The sequence below is a fragment of the Theobroma cacao genome, chromosome 9, assembly GCF_000208745.1.
Source record: "Theobroma cacao cultivar B97-61/B2 chromosome 9, Criollo_cocoa_genome_V2, whole genome shotgun sequence".
In the NCBI taxonomy this organism is placed as follows: domain Eukaryota; kingdom Viridiplantae; phylum Streptophyta; class Magnoliopsida; order Malvales; family Malvaceae; genus Theobroma; species Theobroma cacao.
In genome coordinates this window covers 34,007,825-34,035,160 of record NC_030858.1, presented here as the reverse complement: position 1 = coordinate 34,035,160, position 27,336 = coordinate 34,007,825, and the positions used below count along the sequence as shown (strand labels likewise).

The 27,336-nt window shown below is 32.0% G+C and overlaps 3 protein-coding genes and 1 pseudogene across 3 annotated transcripts; all 4 read right to left on the bottom strand.

Moving 5' to 3' along the window:
• On the bottom strand, positions 930–3,445 carry LOC108663183 (pentatricopeptide repeat-containing protein At4g33170-like). Its single transcript, XM_018126684.1, has one exon. The coding sequence runs from the start codon at positions 3,397–3,399 to the stop codon at positions 1,615–1,617; it is 1,785 nt and encodes a 594-aa protein (XP_017982173.1). The 5' UTR covers positions 3,400–3,445; the 3' UTR covers positions 930–1,614.
• Positions 3,892–6,389, bottom strand: LOC18590306 (putative F-box protein At4g10190). The gene is made up of 2 exons (XM_018127052.1): positions 6,107–6,389; positions 3,892–5,145 (listed from the first exon to the last, which is right to left on the bottom strand). The coding sequence occupies exon 2, from the start codon at positions 5,140–5,142 to the stop codon at positions 3,997–3,999; it is 1,146 nt and encodes a 381-aa protein (XP_017982541.1). The 5' UTR covers positions 5,143–5,145; positions 6,107–6,389; the 3' UTR covers positions 3,892–3,996.
• On the bottom strand, positions 6,930–10,117 carry LOC18590305. Its single transcript, XM_007015735.2, has 4 exons — positions 9,956–10,117; positions 9,519–9,848; positions 8,208–8,459; positions 6,930–7,514 (listed from the first exon to the last, which is right to left on the bottom strand). The coding sequence occupies exons 2-4, from the start codon at positions 9,789–9,791 to the stop codon at positions 7,221–7,223; spliced, it is 819 nt and encodes a 272-aa protein (XP_007015797.2). The 5' UTR covers positions 9,792–9,848; positions 9,956–10,117; the 3' UTR covers positions 6,930–7,220.
• LOC18590304 lies at positions 11,511–14,199 on the bottom strand (annotated as a pseudogene).

The following is a 27,336-nucleotide window of genomic DNA, read 5'->3' as shown; positions in this document are numbered from 1 at the left end:
AATGTGATCCATTTTGCTGGTGTAGGCTAGCTAGTGAGTAGATAGGGAGGGTGTGGCGCGGCGTATGTTAGCAAAGCTGATACACGTGAAGATAGCCAATGAGAAAATGAGAATATACCACGTTGGAATTTGATTGATGACGTGGCATATCTTTTTTTTTCTTATTCAAAGAATTTACTCCCATTTGTATTTTGAGTTTTGACTTCAATGACTCACACCTGAATTTTTAGTGTGTTAGGTTTTCAAATATATTTAAACAATATTGCAAAATATAAATAAATATTTAAATAATATTACTTTTTATTAGGAATTGATGTCTTTCTTTTTTGAACATAACTAGAGTATGACCCGTGTGTTCTCTTTGCACTCCCTCTCTTTACTTTAACAGTAAACTCTGATCTCTTTGCACCTCTTTCTTTCTCTTTCTCTTTGCTTCAATATCTTTTCTCTTTCACACTCTCTACCCTCCACGTGGTCAATCCTGAAATCCCCATTGAGACTTCTTTTTAAACATGTTATAAATAAACATGCCATTATTGTATTTTTTTTATTTAAAATAAAATAATTCAAATTGATCCTTTGAACATATACTTATCATTAAATTTAAATTTTTTTGTTATTTAATTAGAAGAGATTTAAATCTTATTTTAACTATAAAATATATATATTTATCATTAAATCAAATATTCGAATATTTTGCTGAATTTAGACCAAATACTTAATGATCCATTGAACTTAATACTTGGATGCGATATTCATCGTGCTTTCAAGTCAGGTTAGAGCATGGAAGTTGGAGCATCAAAAAGAAACTCTTCCAAACAAAACGGCTTAAACCATCCTTCGATCAAAGAGAAAAAAAAAAAAAAAGAAAAAGAAAGAAGTCCTTGTTCACAAGTGAGAATCATGGGTGCAGAACTTAAAAGGAAGAATGCATACATGGCGTTAGTAAGCCATAAAACCATTTCCAAATTGAGTTGATCTGAATAGTTGCTACAACATGAAATTGACATGAATTTCAACATGTATATATAAAATGATTGCTTGACCAAAAAATACAATAGAAAAGATGTAATTCCTGCGAAGCTTTTTCCTTTTGCACCAGCAAAGAGCTTTGTTTGTGTTAGTCTACAGGTCTGTTTGCTGTCTCCATAACTGGGGTTAGTTTGGCACAGTGGTGAGATTGCCTCTGCTGAGTACATCTGTTTGGAGGAAACAGGGGCAAAACACAGATACTTCATAAGACCTATAATCATCTCTAAATAACCTGCATACTCATTTTGCATTGCTGTGCTACCTGGTACCTGTATCCACAACTTCAGTTTGTAAAGCCTGAAAACATGCCCTGATCTCTGCTTTCTAGGAGATATAGAGCAAGTGGCAGTAGCCTTACGAGTTGCCTCTATTGCAACTAAGCCTGTAACTGTTCACATCAACTTAGATGTAGAAAAATTTTAGACCTGGGTCTTGAAGTTGGATCACTCCTTTCTGGAGTTTCTTAACTGAAGTGTCATCAGACATCAGTTAAAGTTTGGTGAGCCTCTATCTATTACTAATTGGTTTTAGGTTCCATACTTATGAGTACTTCATCAAGAACAAAACTCAAATAATCAGACTTCAATAAAATAAATACTTGGGTGCTGGAGGTACTGAGCAGTCCTTTTCTATTTTGATCCAACTGGATCCAGGTACTTTTTTTACATCCCTAGTCTCCATTAGTTCTCTCAATTTGCCCACATCATCCCAATTGTTGAATCCAGCAAACATGTTTGATAACAACACATAACTTGAAGGATCCTTTCTGTTGAGATGTATTGCATGCTCTGCTGCTCTCTTCCCAGTTTCAATATCCCCATGTACTTGACAAGCACTAAGCAAAGTTTGCCAAACCGATGCACCTGGCTGAAACGGCATTGAAAAGATTAATTCTTCAGCTTCTTTAATATGTCCAGCACGACCAAGTACATGTACCATATATACATAATGATCTTCACCAGGGGAGATACCATGGTCACTTGTCATGGACGAGAAATATTTCCATGCTTCATCAATAAACATTCCTTGGCTACATGCATAAAGCACACAAACAAACGTAATATAATTTGGTTTTATACCCTTCACAATCATCTCATCAAAAATCTTAAGAGCTTCTCTAGCTTGTCCATTTTGCGCACACCCCATTATCATTGTCGTCCAGGAAACAATAGAAGGATCATCCATGACCTTAAAAACACCCCATGCACCATCCATGGAACCACATTTTGCATACATATCAATCAATGCATTATCCACACAAACATCAATCTCAACCCCAAGTTTAATTCTCAACCCATGAACCTTCTTCCCTTCTTCCAGAAAAGCCAAATTAGCGCAAGCATTAAAAGCAGTAGCAAGAGTAAACTTATTGGGATTTACACCCATCATCCTCATTTCTCCAATAACTTCCAATGCCTTTTCAGGTTGCCCATACTCTAACCATCCAGCCGCCATCTGTGTCCAAGAACAAACATCTTTTTCACCCATTTCATTGAAAGCTTTCAATCCATCAAAAAGTCTTTGACTCTTTATATACATATCAACCAAAGAGTTCCCAACACAAATTTCACCACCATGACCAGACTTAACCGTTTGACCATGCACTTGTAAACCCATGTTTAATTCACCAAGAGAAGCCAAGCCAGTTAAAACACTTGCAAAAGTAAAGCAATCAGGTTTAACTCCTTCATTGTTCATTTGAACCCAAAACTTAGGCAATTCGTAACAAGAACTTTCCAAGTAACCACTTAACATAACATTCCAAGTCACGATATCTTTATTTAAACACTTCTCGAAAACCTCAAAAGCTTCCTCTTTTTGCCCATGTCTCATCAAAGCTGTCAGAAAAGCATTGACTAAAAACACGTTCGACCCAAACCCCAAACGTAAAACGACAGCGTAAGCTTGGTAAGCTAAAGCTAAACTTTCATGCAAAGAACAAGCTTGAAGAACACTAACAAAAGTGAACTCGTTAGGCCTTGAGTTTCCATCCCTCATCATGTAAACAAACAAAGAGAGAGCTTCGTTGTAAAACCTATGTTGGGTAAAGCCAGAAACCATCGCTGACCATGACACCACGTTGCGTTCAGGCATTTCATCGAACAGTTTGTGGCCGTTGATGAGGTCTCCGCACTTTAAGTACATGTTGAGGATATGGTTTTGGAGATAAAGAGAATGCGGGATTGAGCCTTTGATGAATTTTGCATGGATTGCTTGTCCATGAAGCAAGTTTGAGGTTTGGGTGCATGAAGTTAAGAATTTGGAGCAAAGGTTTTCTTCTAGGATTGAGAAATGGTTGTGGAAAGTTCTTATGCTGAAATAGAATAGCGGCCTCGTGGGTTGGAAAACTAAAGCTAGGCGAAACATTTGTTTGCTACCATTACTTTTTAGTTGTAATTATGAACTCCCTATAAAATTTGGTTGGCCCAATGTTGATATCATTATTACTAATATATATATATATATATATATATAGAACTTAACCTTTTCTTCGTTGTCNCTTTTCTCGTTGCTTGGTTTAAAAGTGTAAAAGTTATCAACACAAAAGTTGATATTTTCTTATCAACACAAAAGTTGATATTTTCTTACACATTCTATCACTTTCTTTTAAATCGTAATTATTATTATTATTATTTTCTTTTTGAGATCATATTATTCTGTATCAGTACAATGGCAGGCATGGATGCATTAACGCGTCAAACTGCATTAAGTTTATAATTAGGTACTTGGTGAATAAGTTCAATGTGCTTATGAAAGGATGGATTTTTGGGGGGTGGGAAAGATGGAGAATCACTTGAATCTCCAATTGGTTAAAAATGATTAGTACGCTGAAGAATCCTATAGAATTGGCAGGAAAATGTTGATAGGTACCATTGTTGTGGGGGAGGAATCTGATCAAAAGATCCATATATAAACAACCACCTAACCAACAGAAGATAAACAAGGACAAAGAAAAAGGGTCTCTTATGCCTGATTTAGGGGAACCAAACTTAAGGTATAGGGAAGCACTGTGCAACAGATGGAACTGGTACCCAACTTGGAAAGATAACATACTTGCTGCAGCTTGTTTGTCTCAATATTATATAGCAAGATCTTTCGAGAAACCCTCATTAATAAATACCCATCTTTGAAGGCCAGGGGATCAATCCATGGTTCCATGTCAACTGCCAACCGTTGTGTTACTCTCTCACGCAAATTATAAAGGAACTGTGAATGTTCTTCATCCATTTCCTCCAGAGTTTTGCAAAGCTTCAGGGACCACCTGGATTCAAAGTAATCTTCAAGAAACCACACTTGAAATCCATATTCAGACACCAGGATGTAATGCAGCCTGCCATCAGAATCACCAATACACGCTTCTGGGATGCTCCTGAACTCACTGGCTGGAAGTGGAACAGATACCAACCATGATAGTTCATTCTCCACATTGAAGGTCAGCACTTCGTCGCCATCAGTCAACCAGTGCAAAACCCCTTCCGTAAAAATGCCTCTGTTCTTGTACAGATTGCTATTGCACTTGCAGATTTCCTCTGATTTCCTCCAGGCCCCTTTATCCGGAGAGTATATTTCAAATGAAAAGCATAAGGCCTCTTTGTTAGTTTCAAATTGCTTCACTCTGATCAATTTGAAATTGGTTGATGTGCCTATGTGATCTTGACATGGGTCAAATGCCAAAGCAAAGCTGTTTTCTTTGTCAGGTTCATCCCATTTTAGCCTTAACCATTCATTGTTCAAGGGGTTGCAGATGTATAGGCAAGAGTCATGAAAGGGGAAGCAGCTGCGGCAGCACACCAGACCATTGCATGAAGCCAGCACCACAACATGTTCAGGAAGGAAGTTAAATACTGTCTTATGGAGTTCAGCATCTTGCTTTTCAACAGGAATGTAGCTGATAGTAGTTATGTCATCATAGCACCATTGGTACTTCTGTTGGAAGAAGAAGCCTGATAGTGGTTCTCTCTTTTGGGATTGAACCTTCATGAAAGTGGGGTCAGATATAAGGCGGTTCCACCCTTTAGAAACACACTTTAATTTTGGCATATACTTTGTTGGCAACCGAGACAGCACATCAAAGGGAATGTCATTGTTCAGGTCTCCTAAATTAACCATTTCCTAAAGCACAAATTCAAGAAATTCACATACTATTTCTAAAAAATATCAAACAGAATATGGAAAAGGAAAATAGTGAGAATCAGTTTAAAGTTTAAACAGTAATCTAAAATGAGTAATATATATTGCAATCAGAAACAACAACACTATTCTAAAGAATCTACAAACAATTCCCCTTATCTAAATCCTGTCGAGTTGACACTCTCTTCATTTTCTCAAACTTATCAGTAACCAAATAAGTAAAACATGGACATGCAATAATTCTGAAATTAATAACTTGTATCAATGTAATTCATTTGGAAAAGGGCAAAGAGCATGGAGCAGGCTACTTAAAAATTGCACCCTAACATAATAGCCTTTAAAGGCTTATGGCTTAGTGGAGCTAATATATCAAACAGCTACTGAACGAGTTTAAGCATTCCCTGCCACACTATATATATATATATACATACCCTTTTGATCACATTCATAATGAAATTTCATATAACTTTTAGGTCTAAAAGACATAAAATAAAAGTTCCAAACTGAATCAACAGTCTCCATCAACAAAAGGTTCCATATTAAAATAAGAAAATAAAGAAAAAGGTTAGAAAGAAGACCAAAATCTTTGTGGGATGAATGATATACAGCTAATATACACAAAGTAGCATTAACAAGTTAACCATGCAAAAATCAACCAATCACTAAACCAAACATGCAAGTCCTTTAAAAGTAGTGTATACACTGTGTTTTTTTATAAAAAAAATTAAAACTTGCAGTTGAAAACAGAGAGAAAATAAAAGAAAAGAAAACCCAAATCCCATTCAAAGTAAAGAGCTTCACCATGGAACAAGAAGCCGAACAAAAAGGACAAAAGAAAAGAAAAAGGATATGTAAGAATCAATGCAACAGTAAAAACGCCGATTATAGCATTCAAAGTATGATCAAACAAATAAAAGAAGAAACAAATGATAACATTCCTTACCTTCAAGGAAGGAAGATTCAACTTTTTCAGTTTGCAAGGCTCAGTATTTTTACAAAATGGAAGAGAGAAGAAAATGAAAGATGAAACAAAAGTGTACAGCAGCTCAAAAGTCGGCACAGATCCAAATCATGGGACTCTGATTCTTTTTAATGGCTTCATCTGACGGTTCGCATATAGAGTGATGAATTTCCCAAGTGATCTCTTCAAGAGGGAGTGCACGAGATTACAAGCTGCCTGAGAGAGAGTAATCCTATACTTCGGGGATGTGTAATGTGCTACAACGAATGCACAAGGGGCAACGTCTTGTCTTGGCTTTGAGTACTGTCTATATTCTCACAGGATGGTGATTGGTGAGGTGATATTCTGAGTCGTCCTGATCTCTTATCCCTTCTCATCATAATCGTTGATCGGCCAGACTTACATGAAATGGACGATCGTAATGAAATGATTAAAGAAGTGCATGAAACCGATGCATGGGAAGAATGTTACCTATCTTCTATAAATGCCCTGTCATTATAGTCTTTGGTCCTTACATTTGCAGATAGCCATTAGGAGGATGGATCAATTCAATCGTTGCTAGTATTTTGAATCATCTCAGATTGAGTTAGAAATTTCTCCACCATCCAAGATCCATGTTTGATGGAATCAAACTCTTTTTTAGATAAAAAAAAACACATTTACCATCAAATCAAACAACCAACTCTCTAAACAAGAGATACACACATTCACAATCAAAAGTAACACCTGAGCACATTCAAGCTCCATCTGTTCTAGATTACTTGTGAGGCTTTCACCCGCTGTTTAAAAATAAAATGCCCTAGCATATTATGGTAGGGTCATCCCCAAAGGCTTTCCTTTTTCATAGTAACCCAAATATTGTTGAAAAACGTGATATCCGATGTAACAGCTCTATTCAATGACTGAACATTGCTCATAATCATCATCTATCCTTGCTGTTCAATTGCTATACACAGTGAAGTTTTTCCAAAACGCAACAATTTATTATCAAAATTGATGATCTTCGTTAATGACTAACATTTTCAGAAACACAAACAGTCATGAATGACATTCTCACTAATATCTTTCAGGATCAGAAAGATAATTACATCAGAACTTAGGAGTACTCATCATCATCATCATCATCATCATCATCGTCATCATCTGATTCTAGATAAGAATTGAGGACCCGTCTGTACTTGCCGGGGCTGTCATACCATGTCGGGGTAGTGATGATAGCCTTTTCCAACCAATATTGATCATACTCCTTCTTCTCAGTCAGCTTCTCAAAGAACTTTCTCCATTTGTACATGGCATGCCTCAAACGAACACTTTTATTTCCTCCAAAGAGAAACTTAATGTAGTCCTTCGCTAGCCGAGCAAGCTCCTCACCAGTAATGATGTAAACATACTGTAGGAGGTATCATCAAGCCAAAAATTTCAGAAATACATAGGATTGGACATCATTTTCTAGACAACACTTGCACTAATCAGACACATGCATAAATACATACATGATATCCATTATATCACATAAAGTTAAAGAATGAGAGAAAAAGGAATTTTTCATGACAAACAGACCAGAGTATAACAAAAGCTTTTTTTTTTTTTTGAGTAAATACATGAAAGTTACATGTAAAAGCTTGAAACAAGGGGGGATTAATGAATTTGTTATAATGCATAAAAGTTATAGCTTGGCTATGTATTCAGAAAAAAAGATTATATTATGCTATGTAAATAAAAAGTAAATATAGTCTTCATAGCATCAGTTTTAGAAAAAGAAAAAGATGAAAAATTTACTATGTTATCTTCCTAACATTTAGCACAGTTGCAAAGTAATAAATCTATTATTTGAGAACTTATAATCCATGCATTGAAGCCATGTGTGTGAATGTGTGTATCTGTATGAAAGGGGAGCGGGGAGGCACGATGAAGAGAGCAGGGATGCCCCTCAGCCCTCCTATCAAAAATGTGATTGATGTAACTGAAGCCATTATTTTATCCGGTTTCACCAGGAATATAAAATTGAGAATCAAACACAGCAAAATGAAAAGGAGAGGTTATGTCCTGAGAGTCAAAGAAATAAGGAGGAAACACTTTTTACCAGGAATATAAAGCCAATGGTTGCTAAGATCACTTGCAGGGTCTCATCCAAGATCCCAGAAAGGCCTTCATCCTCTGACCCTCCAGATCCATCCCCACCACCACCATTGCCGCCTCCACCACGTGGTGGATATTTGCCACTGCCTTCATCATAGTATTCTTGTTTCTGAATCTGCTGCCGTAATACATCCTCAACTGACTGTTCTTTCCTGAAGTTCCCTATAGCTTTCTCAATAGCTTTCCAAGGTGAACCCTGATAACAAAATAAAGAAATTCAATCACATTATTAGGTTCCACACTAAAGTATTAAAACTGTATTTTACACGACAAAAAATTGCAGCCATCTAGTTTTCTCTCAATCATTTCGTCCACTAGTGAACAGGATTCTAGAACTGCATGCCTCCATCAAACTTCCATCAGTTAAAGTAATAAAATTAAAGACTCCATTCTTCTAGTTGGCAGAAAAGAACTTGCAAAGACACCACAAAACCAAAGGGGAGAAAACTAAGAGTCCATCCTGAAAGGCAGTTTCAGAAAACAATAGTACTGGGATAGAAAATACATAATTTTCTTTCTATCAAAAGATGAAAAGGGGAAATAGAACTACATAAGTAAAGAAATGCAAGATACAAAGATATCGATCCTTTCTATTGTGACCATCTAAAAGAAAATGTGAAAAAATGATAAAACCGTGGAATATGATGAAAATTCAAAGCAAAATTGCTTAAGCAAATAAAACATGACACACCCACCCAAACCAAATACTTATTCATGTTTCCACAGCCCTGTTAAAGCCAATCAATTTTCTACTTGAATTTCAACCTTCAGTGGAGCCAGTCTAGCTCTCTGGCCAGATCATAGAAGGGATCTCTATGTCAATTTCTCCATCATTGTCGGAAATGAAAAATTACAACTTTAAAAGATGCAGAGTGAACCTATAATTTTAGATGTATAGGGTGCGAGGGCAAAGGTTATTTGGTGTAACCCTAGGAGTGTGAGCGAGTGAAGCTACCCAAACCCACTCGAGCTTGACTTGGTTAATAACTCAAAACTCAATGTAATCAGCATCAAGTTTAAGTCGAACGCAAGTAGCATTTCAATCTGACTTAAAGTATTCTAATACTCGAACCAAGTAACTTCTCAACATATAATACATCCACCCAAAAAAGAAAAAGAGAACACAAACATATGACTTGAGCTTATATACATAATAAAACATGTTTCAAGCAGCATTTTCTTCACTCCACCATTTAAACATATATTGAGCATTTATGCCAAAAAAAAACACTAAGGTAAGATAAAGCTTTAGTACCTCATTGTCACCAGCCGACTTATCTTCACCTCCTAGTCTGCAAAGGCGAGTTCCTTGCCGGCATTTCGACAAAGATGCATATCTCTTGTGCTTTAACAGAGGAGCAAATTGTTGTTGACATGGGGATGCTCTTGCTAGTAGTTTCAAGGAGTTGCTAACTGGAAGCTTAGCATTGAAACATACAACATACGGATAAGACGGCAGGAATTGCGGTTTTAACAAATGTGGACAGTTAATAGGTAAGGCCCTGTTATTAGCCTGAATCGACTTCATTTTTGTTTTTGACTGCCTTCCCTTAAGTTACCTCATCAAGCCACCAGAGATATTAGCCTAAACCCACAAAAAAAAAAAAAGCAATTGTTCAAACAAGCAATTTAGTTAAGTTATAATAAGAGGAACAGAAGAAAAGAAAAGGAGAGGAGAGGCGTAGCTCTAACCTGGGTGTCGTGAGTCACGAGGCTATTTTCCGTTTTGATCCGAGGCTGGACGGAATCAGAGAAGAAAAAGGAAACATAGACAGAAGAAAATGGTGGGTTTAAACGAGGAGGATAAGTCGGCTGGGGACGATGGGTCTGGACACAGGGAGGAGAGAGAAGGGAAGTTGGACTTTGAATTAGCCGTACAGACAAATATAAGTTGGGCTGGCTTCCTTCATTTCTAAGCTTATTGGCCCGTTTTAATAAGCATTTGGGTTTTGATCTTTTAATGTCTTTAAAGCCCAAAAAGAATGCAACGGAAATGAAGAAAAGATTTCAATGTAAGAAGGTCAAAAGTATATGAAAGAAAAGAGAGCAATGATTGAAATTTTAATAAATTAATTAATGGCTCACCTGAAAACCTAAAGAATCATATATTCGTTTGGTTTTTAGATGCTATTTTAATGTAATTGATGAACTGATATTGCTTATTATCTTTTAGATGACTACAATTAGTTGGAATTAAATCATTCTGTTTTATATTCAGTAGAAAGTAAAATACATGTTCAAGAGATTGATTACATATGTAAAGAAAATGGATTTGCGATAAATGTAAAGATGATTAAGATCTAATTAAGAGAAAATATTGCTCTAATACTCCCCATCAAGTTATAGTATGAAGATTTTGAATGCCTAGTTTGGTGTATAAAAAATGAAAACCTTAAGAAGTTTGGTGAATAAGTCCGCAATTAATTATTTCATTTTAATTATAAAATATAAAAATATTGTTAATATTCCAAAATAAAATTATTAAATAAATTGAGATTAAAATTTTAAAAATATCATTCAAGCCCAATTGATCACGGTCACTTTTAACTAGAAAAGAAATGGGTATTTTTATTTTAATTTATTTCCTATGAAAAGCACAAAAGTTGTAATTTTCTGTAGGTGCAATTAAGTAGTATTTGGTATGAGGGAAGAGAAAGTACATTCCCTCCAATGTATCTAATAAATTACATTACAGTGTTTGTTTTACAATAAACCACTGTAATGTAAGATTGTAATGCAATCACATTACAGTTAAAAGATGTAATGTGATTGCAATATAAAATCAATACAATCACATTACATTACACTCTGTAATATTGTCAAAAATATTTTTACCCTTCAATTTTAAAACTTTGTTAAAAACATTTTGTAATGTTTTAACTAAAATAAAATATATAATATAAAAATTAAAAAAAATAAAATAAAATAAATTAAAATTTACATAATATAGGTAAAAGAAATTAAAATAAAATATATAATATAAAAAATTATATTAAAGAAATAAAAATAAAATATATAAAATTATAAATAAAAATAAAAATAAAATATATGACATTAAAAATATATGAAAGAGGTGATATTATATAAAAATTAACCAAATAAAATATAAATATATTAAACTTACATCTTAAACAAAGGGTAACGGCTCCCGGAAGTAACTGTTGAGAGATGTTATCAATGGGTGACAGAGTCCATTGTTCTCTTTATTATAAAAAATAAATAAATAAATAAATTAACATGCCAAACACATAATATGCATAGAAATTCTGGCAACAGATAAAAAGAAGTGAACATATTCTTAAAGGGGCATGGGATGAATGAGCACTTTGGTGATACCATCTTTGAATAACTCTGGCTTTGTGTATTGATCATCATCCCTGTAAGCAAAATCTAGTAGGCGTGCATAGTTAAGTGCTCGCCTGAGAATTTGCTGCGGGACAGGCGTCGTCCTCATGCAACCCTCGTTGATGTCTTTCCATCTAACCGCAAGTTTTTCTCGAAATGTTTTAATGGCTTCCTGTCTTGAAACATTATATTGCTTCATGTAGCAAGCGGATGAAGAAGCAAATCCCCTCTTTTCCTCGTCCTTCAAAATTTGGATTCCCATACGTCAATTAGAAAGACATGATTATATAAACAAAAATTCAAAATTTTTTTTAATATTTTTGGAAGGAAGAAAATTGAATCCACTTCTTGAAGATGATAATACATATAATTTTTGAATTAAATACTCAAATGCAAAATTCAAAGCTTTAAAGTAATCAAACAATTGATTAAAACACAAATTTGTTATAGACTAATTACCTTATTAGTAACAATGTCATTATTGAGACGGCCAGATATTTGGAGAGCTTTGGGAATTTTGTTATCATTGTTTATCATCCATTCACATGCACTTTTGTCTGCTTCTTCTATTCCTATCAAGATCTGAGTCATTGCTAAAACGGCTCCACATGAATATTCTCCATTTTCCAAATATTCATCAAATGTTGGCGAAATGTCCTTCATGCCTCCATTGGGCTTCAACTTGGCGGGCTATCACGAATTTCTTGACTAATTCGTTCCCATCATCAGATGGAAGTTAACCGTAAAATTCAGGTAATGTCAGCACTTAACTAAAAAACAGTTAAAGATACAAGAATTAAAGCACGGGCAACATAAGAAATGTAATGTTAGGAGAAGGGGTGATCTCCTTTGCAAGAAAGCTCCGTGGGTCTAAATTAATTTTACCTCATCTTTGGTGTAAGAGACGCTGTAGGATCTTCCTTCCTTACGCACCTGATTCTCCACTTCATCATGAACATCTAGGATAGTCTCATACAGGATTTTCTGGTAGTTTGCTGTCAGTTCATCCATCGCACTAATATCAAATCTGAACAATAAGAATTTACTCGCAAGTGATCAGAAAGCACACGACGAATATGATTTTGAATAAGCAAGGAAATGAAAATTAACATTTCTTCTTTAAGAGTTCTTACACGACATATATATCAGATAAAAAATTTTTTGAAAATATTATTTGATGTATATTCTCCCTTTTCCATTATTTTTTTTTGAAAGATCCCTTTTCCATTATTATTATTATAATATACACAAAGAAATACGCAAACCTTTGGATAGCGTCTGTGAAAGATTGAAGTTCTTCATATAAACCATATGCCTCATAAACATCGTCCAGGATACCAGCAAGTGCTGCGAGTTTAGCAATTATGTTGCGCCCACGAGCATAGCATGGTTCAAAATATATCCCAAGCGCATAGAAGAAAGACTCCACGATTCTCTGTCTTGCGTAAGGAAACTTGCATTTCAGGTTTAATTCTTTGTACCAACTGCAATACAAATAATGATTCAGAATATTGGATATGAAAAAGAACGGGAAAGCCTGGGACTAGGCTAAAATTAATCACCTTGAGAGGACGCTTAGTTCCTGTTGAAGCAGCAACTGTATCCGGTTGAAATCATATTTTCCAAACTTGAGTAATACACCATTCCTTGATTCATCTTTTTCATAGAAAGAGATGTACTGCCTTGCTTCAAGTCTTTGCTACCGTGATGGTAGGGTCGGAACAAGGCATTTACAATGTATTCTCCAAGATGGGGACTTGATTGGTTTGCCAAGGATTCCAAGTGCTTTGTTGTACAAGCAAGGGCTTCATCTAAAATAAGTTCTCCATTCATTCTGAAATGGCTAGCTTCATACAAGCTTATCATGCCCTTGATATCACTAATCAGTGCTTCCTTAAACTTACCATCACCATCCTGGAATTTGCTAAACACATCTGTGATTCAAAATCCACCATATTTGAATTAGCTCTCTTAAGAATAGTATCACCAAAAAGAATGATTTCACCAATCTAACTCAGTTAAATTTTGCATTAATTACCAGTCATACATAATGGATTGCACTTACCACAAAGCATTTTATAATCATGCAACCTGAAAACTTGAAATATGACTGCAATTGTGTACAGGTCATAATCGTTATCCTCAATGTGTTCAGGTAACGAATCGAAAAGAAGATTTAAGTGCTCTTCAATCTCATTTTCAAAGTGGTATGAAACTCCCAGGCGGTACAGAGAATTAATCAGAAACATTTTTTCTATTGGTTCACATGTAGAAGCCATTAACATGTCCTTCACCATTTCTTTCATAGATTCCACTTGTTTAGAGTATAATTCAAAGTCCTATATGTAAGCAAATAAACAGAAGTTATAAAGGGTTAATTAAGTTGTACCCTAAAAGTAAAGGTTCAAGAAATGAGATATCTTCTTCTATATATATACCGTAGAAAAAACTAGAAATATGCACTTGCAGTATGAGGCACACTTATTGTCACTTACCAAGCTATTGAATGGAAAATATAGAAAACGATCACCCCATATATCCTGGGGAAAGTTGACCAACGGACGAACGACTTCATTATTGGTGTTAGCCATTGAACAAGATTGAAAAATGACCAAAACTATTGACTCCTGAGCTGGTTAAAGCAAAGCAGCGGTTGCAATTCTGCAGGAGCAAGTGGTGAAGAGAGTTGCCCATATAGAGCTATGCTGTTCAAGCAAGGGTGGGGGATTTAGGCTATTTATAGATAACGTTTTCCTTCTTCGATCCATTTGTATTGGAAATATACAATATTTTCTTAATATGGTGTTGATCATCAGCCAGACTACTCTTTTTGCTGTTGCGGGAAACATTTCACATGGTGGATGCCTAGTTTATAAGTTAGAGCAATAAATGAATAGCGCCTTGAATTTGGTGGAGTAGCTTTGTTTACTATGATTAATGCCTCTCCTTATTAATATATTCATTTTCTAATAAATTTTTTTCAATAATTAATCAATTTTACGTTTTATAAGTGTAAAGAATAAGAAATGAGATGATTCTTAACTTTATAAGTAATGACTTTATTTCACTTAATAACTATGTTTTTGGCTTGAAAGTGGAAACTACTCGACTCTTCATCCATATGTGTTTTTCTATTTAATAAAAGTTTCAAAAATGAAAATCAAGTAATAAAGACAATTTAAGAATAATATAGATTAATATCCTCTAGCGCCCAAAAAATAGTTATCAACATTTTTTATTTTTATGCCTTTCAGAAAAAATAAATTTTTATTTTTATATATTCTAGAATGTGCACATAAAAATTTATAATATTAATATATTTTTAAAACTTCAAATATAAGAAAAATTTTAAATATAAATCTGATATAATTTAATAAGTAAAGAATTTTAATTTTCTTTCTTAGCCTGCTTAATTTCCCAAAAGAATATTGCATCTGCTTAATTTGTTGAATATGGAACCAAATGATGAATTGTGAAACACTAATGACTAGGAAACGTAGCCAATAAAATATAGAATCATCCTCCCTACCCTATAAGCTGTTTGAAAGATTTTTCCTGTTGGCAGCTGATTTGCCATTCTGGTTCGTAAAGCTCAAGTAACTTCGAAGAAAATTTTTACACTCAAGTATTTGATTTATTGATTGATGTATCATCTTTTGTTTCAAGAATAATGTTAAAATCCCCCTTCATCCAATTAAAAAAAAAACTTATTAAAAAATGTCTTTGGAAAAAAAGAATGTTATATGATTGAAAATATGAATTTGAGAAAGTAATTCTAGATTTGATTTGTTATATAAGTTGTGAAGATAAAAGGCACACAATAAAAGGGTTATAAAGTGTTAATTAGATTAAATTTTTGCTTAATAAATTTCAATTTTTTATCATTTCTCAGTTCTCACAATACTATTAATTATCAACTATTTCTCTTATTTTCAATCGATGAAGATAATATATATTTAATAATTTTTAATAATTATTTTTTATATATAAAATCAATTATATTTTTTTCAATTTATAATACAAAAGTTTAATTAAAACTTTTACATATCAAAAAATTAAAAAAATAAAATTTTAATAATTTTTTTAATTATAATAAAAATATCTCATTTAAATATTTAACTTTAACTTTTACAATTATTGAACCGGCTGTGGAGGCGAAGGAAGTTTATTAAGATACAACAGACGTTTCATAGAAGGGACCTCAACGAGAGTTGCACGAGGCCGACGCCCGTCCGATTGCAACTTCTGAGGACTAGACGTAGCTTACAACAGAATAAGGATGAATACACAAATCAAGTGATATCTTCCAAAGACCCGTTGAAGAATACGTTGACTTTCTTCTAAAATGAAACACCCAAACTACAAAAGGATATTGAAAACAATCTAAACAAAATAACCACCTCAAATCTTGTCTCAAGATATACAGCAACATCATTAATTTTGGAACTCAACTTCGTGTATAATTCTCAAACATTCCATCAACATAACAATTTTAAGTTAATCTCTCTACTGGAAAATCCATTGCCCAACCTAGAAAATACCTCCACAATTAATGGAAATCCCCTGCCCCATCACGTATTAGCATCAATCAATGAAATCCGAGCCTTTGGTAAGAGAGATCTTTTCAAAAGTTCTTATAATATGAGCTTTTAAATTATATTACAACGTTTTGATAAGAAAAAAAAATCAATTTTATATATAATTATATTGCAATCACATTACAGTTCATGAAAATAATGTAATTTTAATGAAAAATCGATACAATCTCAGATTGCAACTTATTTTAGAAAGTTAAAAAACTGATTTACCATTTTTATCCTTCATTTGGAAAAATGTCCCTTGTTCTGACCGAGAGTCTTCTTCCTCGACTGACTAGGTTTTTTTCCTTCTTTCGTCTTCTTCCTCAGCGATTCCCTCTGGCACTTTTCTTTATAATTGCCACTTCTTCTTCTTCTTCAATTGGCTGGGTTTTTCTTCTGGTTGTTCGACTGACTGGGTTATATAAACACACATTTTTCTTCCTGGAGTGATATATATTCCGATAAGAATAGACCTTGTATGTTCCATTAGTTTTTCATTTACTATTATTTTTCATATTGTAAATATAACTATATGCCGTGAGTCTGTAATTAATAAACAAAATTTAAATTTGTGAATGTTGATAATAATTATAATAGAAAACTATAATTGAATATTAAGATAATAGATTGTTGCCATCTTTAATTTGCATATGAAATAGTGAAGGGTAGATTTTGAATGTATAATAATGGGTAAGAATGTATTTAGTAATAGTATAGTTGCAACAAATAAATTCTGATTAAAATGCCCTTAGAATGTAGACTAATAATCTTTGTCAAACTAAAGTTTTGTATTTGAGTATTTGATTCATTGGTTGGTGCATGATTCTCTTAGTTAAAGAGTAGGGTTCGAATCCCCTTCCTCCAATTAAAAAAAACCTAAAGTTTCAAAAACTTGGTTTTTTAAATAAAAAAATTCAACTCAATCTTATTTTTTATTAGTTTTTTCAACTCAATCTCATTTTCACCTATGCCATTTAGCTTCACTTAATTATACTTTGTTCTATGCCATTTAGCTTCACTTAATTATACTTTGTTGAAAATCATATGATTTTCAACAATGATAGATTTGAAGTTAAAATATGCTAATAGTCAACTTCAACCAGTTATAAGGTAATAATTAAATAAATAATAAATTGTTATATTTATTTTTTTAACAATTTACTATTTATTTATAATTCAAAAAAGTTTTTTTCATAAAGAACACCGTGCTCAGTTAAATAAAATGCAATAAAAATTATATGTCGTGAAAATCAGATCGTCTCTTTAATTTTTTTCATGTTGTAATTGAATTCAATTCGTTTAACATTCCAATTGCTTCGAGTGGAGAAGTTTGGGTAAAAATGTTGCAATTGCATCCGAGGGAGCATGAATTCCATGGAACATTCTTTTTAAATTGAGAAGTAGTCAATAACTTTAGACGAGGTGAAAATTTTTCCAAATCGGTTTTTTTTTTAATTTCATTTTTGCTTTCATTAAGCAGCATAGAGAATGCGACCTTTCGTATTTCAGATCTAGTCATTTAAAAGCAATCTCATTAATTGGAGTTTCACCCACATCCTAAAGAGTGCAAACGACATAGCCGACAACTTGGCAAAATCTGACGTTCTTCGTCAACCGGATTTCTTCATGGTCATCGGCTAGTTCCATCTCGTGTAATTCAATTTTTTTGCTTATATTTGTAGCTATGATTTGTGATTCCCCCGCAGCCTTTTTACTTAGCAGTTGGAGAGGAACTTTTGTTTCCCTTTTGGCTTCAGCTGGAAGCTTTGTACAGACTCTTTGAGGGCACTGGTTCACCTCTGACCCTCTTTTATAATAATAGCCATTGCCTTTGAAAAAAAATAATTTGAAGTGTTTCTTTTTTATGTTAGCGAGTTAAGCGTGTTCACCAAAGAGTTCATAATTATAGGTTAACTATAGTTACTTTGTAGCTGTATGGATCTGATGGTTTGGGGAAAGGTAAATGATTTAATAATTTTTTTTAAAAAATAATGTATAATAATGACATTAATTAGTTATTAATGTTGTTAGTCTGTTGGTTGCCGTTTTATTTTTTCTTGAATTGTTTCCGGATAGTTTTTATTTCCATAATAAATTTTTTAAATGATTTGAATCAATAGATTTAATAAAAAATAAAAAAAATGAAAATTAGGTCTAAGAAAGAAATGTTAGACTTGCAAAATGGTAAGAAATTACCGAGGTTTTTGACAAAAAAAATACTACAAAACATAGGTTTTTGGTAAAAAAAAAAAAGTTAAAGTTGCATAATGGTGGGAGGTAATAGAAGATTTATTCTCTCTTCCATATGTAAATCAATAAAATATCAATAATGGTGGAGAGAAAGAGAAAGTATATTTAATTCGCGAAATGAAATAAATAGGGAATAGAATAGTTATTTTGTGAGAATAAAAATTAGATAAGAATAATTATTATATATTTTGATTCATGAAATAGAATAGGATAGAAATGATTATTATGATTTATTTTAATATTTGATTGCTAAAAGTAACTTTAGAATATCAAAAGAATATGTGATAAAAAAAAACAAAAACGCCTTTTGTTATTCTGTTTCGTGAGAATAAAATAAGATAATAAAATTATTATATACTTTGGTTCATGAAATGGAATAGGGTAGAAATGACTATTATGACTTTTTCTAATATTTGGTTCATAAAAGTAGTTTTGAAATAACAAAGGAATATGTGACCTAAAAAAAAACAAAAATATCTTTTGTCATAATATTTGTTTTTAATTTAAAATATTTATTTTTAATAATTTAATAAAAATATTAATAAATTTTTATTAAAACTTTAATATGATTATTTATTTTCATTTATTTTATAGTTTAAAATATTAATAATTTATAATTCATTTAAAGTATTAATATTTTACAATTAAAACATTAATAAGATTATTTCAATTTATTTTTTNGCATGATTATATATTTTTATTTTATTTTATTTTTAGAATGCTAATAATTTATATTTAATTTAAAATATTAATAATTTATAATTAATACCATTATTTTATTTTATTACTTATTTTTAAAATATTTAAAATTTATAATTAAAAATTTAATTTAATTTTAAATATTATGTATTATAATTTTTATTAAAATTTTAATTTAATTTTAAAATTTAAAATATTAATTTTCATAATTTATAGTAAAATTTTAGTTTAATCTAGAGAAAGAAGGAGAGAGGGAGATAGAGAGGGAAAGGAAATGTGAAAAATGAACCAATTAGATCTAATATCAAAGGATAATTTTTAAAACTGATGAAAGGTAATTTTGTACAATAATAATTTTTTTGTCTACTCTCCAAGTGTGGAATAACCATTACTCTAATCTCCTTGATAATGGCCCTCCGGGTTTCTCAAAGACTACAAGAATAGCTAGATAATAAGAAAAAAGGGGGTACGGCTATTTCACTCCCTCTAACCAAACATGCTGAGAGTAACTAAGTATAACCCGTTCCTTGCATCACGCATACCTGCCTTTTTATAAGTTTGTGCTTTTGTAACAATCTTCTTATTGATTAAGCCACCCCAGCACAAGATTAAAAACAAACTTACTTCTAACAAAAGATAAGATTAGAAATTTAGATAATCCTAACAAAGATTTCCATACCATACATAAGCCTCTTTCATAGTCTTATAACCTTTACCTCTTATCGGCTCCTAGACCCGTGGCTCTTTCGACATCCATGTTCAATAGGCCTACAACCCTGACCCCAAATAGAAACAAACTTGAGAAATGGGAGTTTAAACAACCCGAATATTCCTAATCTTGGTCGAGGACTTAGCTGTTTAGTTCAATTCCACTAAGGATACTATTGACATTGATCTTCTAGATCACAATCTAGCCATTCCGAATATATTTAACGAGTCTAATTTGGATACTCTGAAACGGATCCTTCAAGGATTAATGAGGAAATGAGTAATCAAAGAGAAGCAAACTTGGGAAACTCCTTTCTTCAGGAGAAATTCAGATGGATGAAGGAGCGAACAGCAATAACCAAGAGAAGCTTCCTCTCTCCCTTGTAGCACAGGTTGTAGTTACTAACTCTGATGAAGCTGCGAACAATAATAACCAAGAGAACCCTACTCTCTCCTTCGTAGCGCAGGATGTAGCTATTGCCCCTGATGAAGCTGCGAACACTAGTAACCAAGAGAATTCTCCAATATTCTCCCTGGCAGGGCAGGTTGCATTATTAAACTATAGACTGCAAAATATCACACTATTAATGATCCCCATGAAAATGCAAAATCGTCACTGGAGAAATGACCATTTCATTTGCCTAGATGACTTACCTCACCAGTGAAAGGCGTTATCCTTCCTATCTTCTCTAAATTGCCATGGACAACAATCAGGTGCAGCATTTCGCATGCATAAATTCTTGTAATCAAAGACTAATTTTAAGAATCTTGTTTATTAGCCAGCGCATTTCTTTTTCTCAGAATTTTGTCAATGAAGCAAGTCTAGCTGGAAATTGTGTCTTATAGGCATTGAAAAATACAAATATAGTATCTTCTTGAGAAGATTTTCTTGCAATATTTGAGAAGATTTTTGCGAGCTAACTTACCGGAAATGGCAATTATTGCCAAATAATATACAGAAAAATAAAGACTGTCATTAATGTTTACGTTATGAATTTTTTTTAACTATATATAATGATATCTTCTTAAAAATAATTAGTTAAATTATGCAATTAGTTCATATATTTTATAAAAATTGTGAATCTAACCAATTGAGTCCTCATATTTTTCTAATTTATTAATTTCGGTCCTTAATTCTAGCATCATAAAATTTTCATGGTTAAGTATGCTAACGTGGCATTTTAGTCAAGCTAATGTGACATTCTTCTTGATATGGCATTGACTATGTACTAATATGATAAAAATACTGACATAGCACATGTTGATGTGGCAAAAATATTGATGTGACAATCACTGACAAAGATTTTCCTGAAATTAAAATTTCATATTACTTCTAAATAAAAAATAAATGTTACAAATTGGTTGATAAAATAATACAAAGATTAATAAACATATTCGCGCCTTTCTGTTTTTTTTTTTTTTTCACGCAGAGTAATTTCATTGCAAATATATGAATTTATAGAAAAGTCTCCCAGCAAGAGGTGAGACAACCCAACGCTAGGAAAAAAAAAAAAACCAGGATGGCTACAAAAGACCTTCTCACAGAACCGATTGCCTATGAGAGCCATATTCAGACCTTCGGTTGGCAACAAGAAATCATAGCCATACCCACAGGCTTGAAGTTTGGAGCATCTTTAGCTTCAACCTAACAAAACCCTTTCACCAATTTTCAAAAAAAAAAAAAACATAACCCTTCCACCAATCTTTAGCGTCCTAATATATCTAAATTATTGTATATTTGATCCATACAACAAAAAATAAGTTGGAAAATTAATAACTTTTTTGTGACAAACTTGATCGAGGGGTTAAAATTAATTTTTGTTACTATGAATTTAATGAAAATTTTATTCTACCATTAACTCGAGTTTCCCTCAAGTGAAAAATGAGAAGTATTTTGTTGATCGGATTGGTTAAGTAACAAGAAATTTATGTTTAAAAAAGAGTAATCAAAAAATTTATTTTGAATTCTCTTAACATTCTTAATAATGTGAAGGATTTAATTGGTCAATGTTGTTTATCATTTTACTCGAGAGGAGAATGTAAGGTCAATTTATTTTGAAGTAGAATATTTAAAGATTTTATGACTTAGGCTTGTTTTATTGAAAATGTAAAATATTTTATGAGTCGTCCATCCTGCTCAAGGATTAAGTATAATTATTAAGAATTAACAGCACATGGGGGGAAACATTTAATTATTTCTCAGAATATTTCATTATATAATTAAAAGAAATTAAGAAATTAATAACGGAAACATTAATGACAATCTTTATTTTTCAGTACGTTATCTTGCAATAATTGCCATTTCCAGTAAATTATCTTGCAAAAATCTTTTCAAATATTGCAAGAAAATCTTTTGGAGGAGAATAAGAAGAACTGTTCATCGGCAAGTTTAACAATTTTTTTTTTTCAAAAACTTTTGTTATTCTCGCTATTTTGAAAGTTTAACATTTTTTTATCAAAAACTTATCTTACCAGTTGAATATTTTTTTAACTTGATTTTCATTATTTTTATTTTGTATACCTTCCATAAAAACCATCTGAAAACAATTGAAGAAAAAACTTTGAATTAAAATATTTAATTTTTTATATTATTTCTATGTATGATTTTTTGTAATAAAAAATTGAAAAAAATCATAAAATTTAAGAAGTACATTAAGTGTATAAACAAAGAAAAAGAGAATGTAATATTTAAAACATTAAAAAAGGAAAAAGATGGATATAATGGAAAAAGTATTAAAATTTTATGTACTTTCTATTTTTAAACATATAAGTGCATTAGAAAAAGATGGATATCGAATTCAGAAAAGAAAAAGTATTAAGAATTTGTGTACTTTCTATTTTTAAACATATAAATGCATTAGCAGCTGCCTTCTTTTGAAAATATTCAGTATAGTAATATTACAATGAGTGATGACCAAGAATAAGATGAACCATCATAAAACCCTAACAACCATTAATATAAATCCTTGCAGTTGACCATCTAATTAAAACCAAAGCCTCGTGTTACTATCTCAAGTTTCAACCAAAGCTTTAGCACCAACACCACCATGGCAACGATGTTAACCCAAGCATATTGTATCCTAGTTTTAGTCGTTGTTTTGTTGAGTGTTGCTTCCACCTCAATGCCCCAAACAACACATTCTGACCATGATCGGCCTTTGTCTCAATTCCAACAAGCATCATCTTCACAGCCCATGAATATGGTCACGATAAACAGCAGTCTACCTACACCAACATCTTCAACTCCCGCAGAGTCTCAACAGCTCTCTTCGGAGTCTGAAAAAGAGAGAAAGAAGGAGGAAAAGCAGAGGAAGAAAGAGGAGAAAAAGAAGGAGAAGAAGAAGAACTGTTCATCGGCAAGCAGTGTCAAGCAATCAAACATAGGTGTTTTTTTATGCATGTTTTCTTTAACATTACTCTTTTATGTTTAGTTAGCCTTAGCCGTTAGGCATCCAAGTAAAATATTTTAGAGATTTTCGTATTTAAATTTTTTTCTAACAAAAGAAGTAATAAAGGGTTTTTTGTCTGCCGCTTTGGTGTCATGGGATAGACAAATTAGAGTACTTTAAGTAGTTTAATTATTTTTCTGCTATAATATTATGGTAGTGTTTCCAAGTCTTCTGCTTATTAATTAATATGAAAATTTACTTTTTACAGAAATTTTCATATATTTTTCTGTTATTTTTTATTTGACTTATTATTAACGTATGATTTCTCTATTTAAAGAGTATGAGCTCAAATCCCCTTTATTTCAAATATATATATATAAAAATTCGTCTTATATTGAACTCAATTCAAAATCATCACAATTCATTGGAAAACAAAGGTAAGAGAAAGTATACAAAAAGTTTTTTTAAACTTTTTTTGGAAAGCAAAAGTTTATTTAAATTTTTCCACTAAAATTAATCGATGATGAAATCAAATTGCACTCTAAACCCTTAATATTAGTGATCGATGCCATCAAATTATGATGAGCATTTAACTTGAAATTCTACAATCGCTTGGTACTAGCTTAAATAAAAACCCAAAAATTAATTTAATAACAAACTTATCATAAACGGGCCAAGAGTGAAAAAAAAAAAGAAAGGAGATGACCTACTCTATCCTGTCAAAGCTTCTAATAAGAAGTGATCAATTGAACCTAAAACCATAACAAGTGAAGTTTTTAAATGGGATTTCACTCTTAAAAGATATAGATACATACATGTATGTATATATAGTAGTAGTGGCAGTAGCAGCTGCGGTAGCATGCCAGCACGAATCTTCAAGTGTTGAAGCCAACAAACGAGGCAGGCAATATAGACTCATTAGGGTTTCTCTCAAATTGCTAAGGCTAGTCAAAATGCAAACCAAACTATTGCGTTTGGGAAGTCCCACGCATTCTTCAGCCATAACAATATTGATTTTTTGCTTTCTTCAGCTCCCATCTTCAGTATAGTGCTATGCTTAGCCCAGGTTTGAGGAAATGCATGCAAGGCTTTCCCGAAGGTGGAGTTCTACGTATATATATGGTTATGTGAGCAATTACCCCGCTGTTCGAGAGGGTCCAACTTTAAATTTAAATTTTAACAAGCACTTTTATGTGTAAGCCCAGTAAATCATAGGCTTATATTTCACATAATACCCAATGAACAACACATTGGGTGAAGAATAAACTGAAATGGATGAAGTTTGCATGCGGATTCAAACTCAAAATCTTACATCCAATACAATAATATTAATTAAGTTGGATAGTTAGATATTCAATAATTCCAAGTTAATTTGTTAAACTTTTAGGAAATGGCTGAAATTTAATATTTAAGTTCTAACGTTGACACCACCTATATATCATATTCAAGAAAGTAAAAGGTTAAAAAATAAAATTGCAAGTGAATGAACGTAAACATGTTTTGAACCAGAAATCTCTCAATGAGCATAAATAATGTATTTTGTCCTAAATACATTTTTCCTCATAATTTAATGAGAAGTTTATTCTATCATTGAGTGTTTTACCTGCATTAATTGATCAGTGCAATTTATCGTAATCTTCAGTGATGGAGAGGAGAGGTTCTAATATTACTTAAGTTTTAATCAAGAATCCTTTGTTACAAAATTGTGATAGGATTTGGTATATTTGTCAGATTATACATCCTTTTTTCTTCCAAGTCCTATTGAATTATAAGCTTGATCGAGGGATTAAAATTAATTTTTACTACTATTAATTTAATTAAAATTTTATTCTACCTTTAACTCGAGCTTCCCTCAAGAGAAAAATGAGAGGTATTTTGTTGATCGGATTGGTTAAGTAACAAGAAATTTATGTTAAAAAAAAGTAACAACAAAGTTGATTTTGTATTCTCTTAACATTCTTAACAAAGCAAAGGATTTAAATGGTCTGTACCAAAAAAAAAAAAGGATTTAAGTGGTCAATGTTGTTTATCATCTTACCTGCATTGGGGGAGAGGAGAATGTAAGGTTACGTTTGTTTTGAAGTAAATATTTTTTTTAAAAAAATTCATGATTCATGTTTAACATTTCACGGGTCAACTAGAAAAATATATATGGATTTCATAAAATGTCTAACGCTCTTCATGAAATTAAGTATAATTGTTAAGAATTAACAGCAATATGGAGGAAAAAATTTAATTATTTTGGTTAAATTATGTAATTAGTCCCTATACTTTATAAAAAATGTAGATTTAGCTCTTATACAATAATTTGTGTAAATTGAGTTTTTGTATTTTTCTAATTTGTTAATGTCAATCTTTAACTCTAATACTGTTAAATTTCCACCATTATTAATGTTGACGTGACATTGACTATACTATACTGATAAGGTGAAAATGCTAATATGGTAGCTGTCACATGACATATATAAAAAAATCAACCAAGTAAACAAAAATAACATCCATAGTTCAAAAATGGTATTAACTAAAACGACAATTGGAAGGAAAATCAGATAAAAATTTGGATGCAGGAAATCTCAAACATATATAAAAATATATTTTTCTTTTCAAAAAAAATAATTTAAGGGAATTACAATTCTTTTTTATCCAAAAATAAAAACAACTACAAAATTTAGATTAAATTGAAAAACAGGAAAATGGGTATATCTAATCAGAGTCTCTGTTGTATTTTATCTAAAGGGATGTCGTAACGTGCGGGCCCGGGAACTCGACCGCTAGACGTGGGCGAAAATTAAATTGTTTAGGAGTCGCCACCAATCTTTTTTTATCTAGGTGTGATTGGTCACCTATTAACCCAATTCTAATCGACGAAGTTTTAAATTAATTTTAAGTCCGTCGAAAGAACGAGAACTGATCCACGTCTTTTTAGAGATGAGTTCGGGAGTGCGGTTACACACGGAGAAGGGTTAGCACCTCCGTGGCGCCCGTTCTATGAACGGTACCATTTAATCTTAAGTTATCCTATTATAGCCTACTTTTGATTTAATCCCTACTTATTAACTAAATTTTTATTAAATTGACTGCCTGAGTCTTTTATTTGGTTTTACGTATACACATGATGTAAGCGTAAAATGATGTCATGACTCATTTATTTTAAATAATGGGGTCGGTAATCTTTTATTGGAAAATTATTCGAAGACCATCCCAATGTTTTGGTGAAGTCTCGAAATTCTCCTCACCTAAAGATATCCCCGGAAGAACTCGTCTCTACAAGCTCTTCGGAGAAATCCCATCATCGAAATTCCCGCACCATTTGCAAGATAAATGTGGTGTGCTATGACAGTATAAGATGATGATGCCTATATGATCGCGTTTATTGATTTAAGCGGTTCATAATTCATCCAATAATTTATCACTTTATTTATATATTTATTTTGTCATTTTTTATGGATTATTTATTTATTTTTATTTTTTTTCTATTTTTTATTTAGATCCGTATCTTTTAACTAACATTGTTGATTAACATTTAACTTGATTATATAACTTGTCGAATAAACAATTAATTAAATTGATGGTTAACTTAATTTTATTTAATGATATTTATTTGCTAATTAACTAACTACACTAACTTAGATTTAAATGTAATATTACGTAGATTTATTTTTCTTAATATATATTATTATTTTAGCAATGATTATTTGACTTAATGAGTATTGGAGTGCTGAAGTTGGATTCATCCCGACGCTTCGGTGAAAATCCTTCCGAACTCCGCACCTAAGAAATCCACCAAAAAAAAAAAAGCAACTCTTTGCCCTTTTTTTAAGTGAAATTCTATCATCGGGTCACTCAAAATAATCATTGTAATTTTATAATAATTATATTTTACTATACTTACAAGCATCTAATATATTTATACTATAAATATTTCCTTCTATTTAAACCTCTCTCTTTTTTTTTAACTATTAATACTATACTTTAAAATATTATCTAAAATAAATCTTAAAACACTATACTAAATAATTTAGCTTAATTTTATGGCATCTAATTACATATTCAATCAAATGAATTGGACCAAACCCAAGTAACATAATTCATAATGCATTCA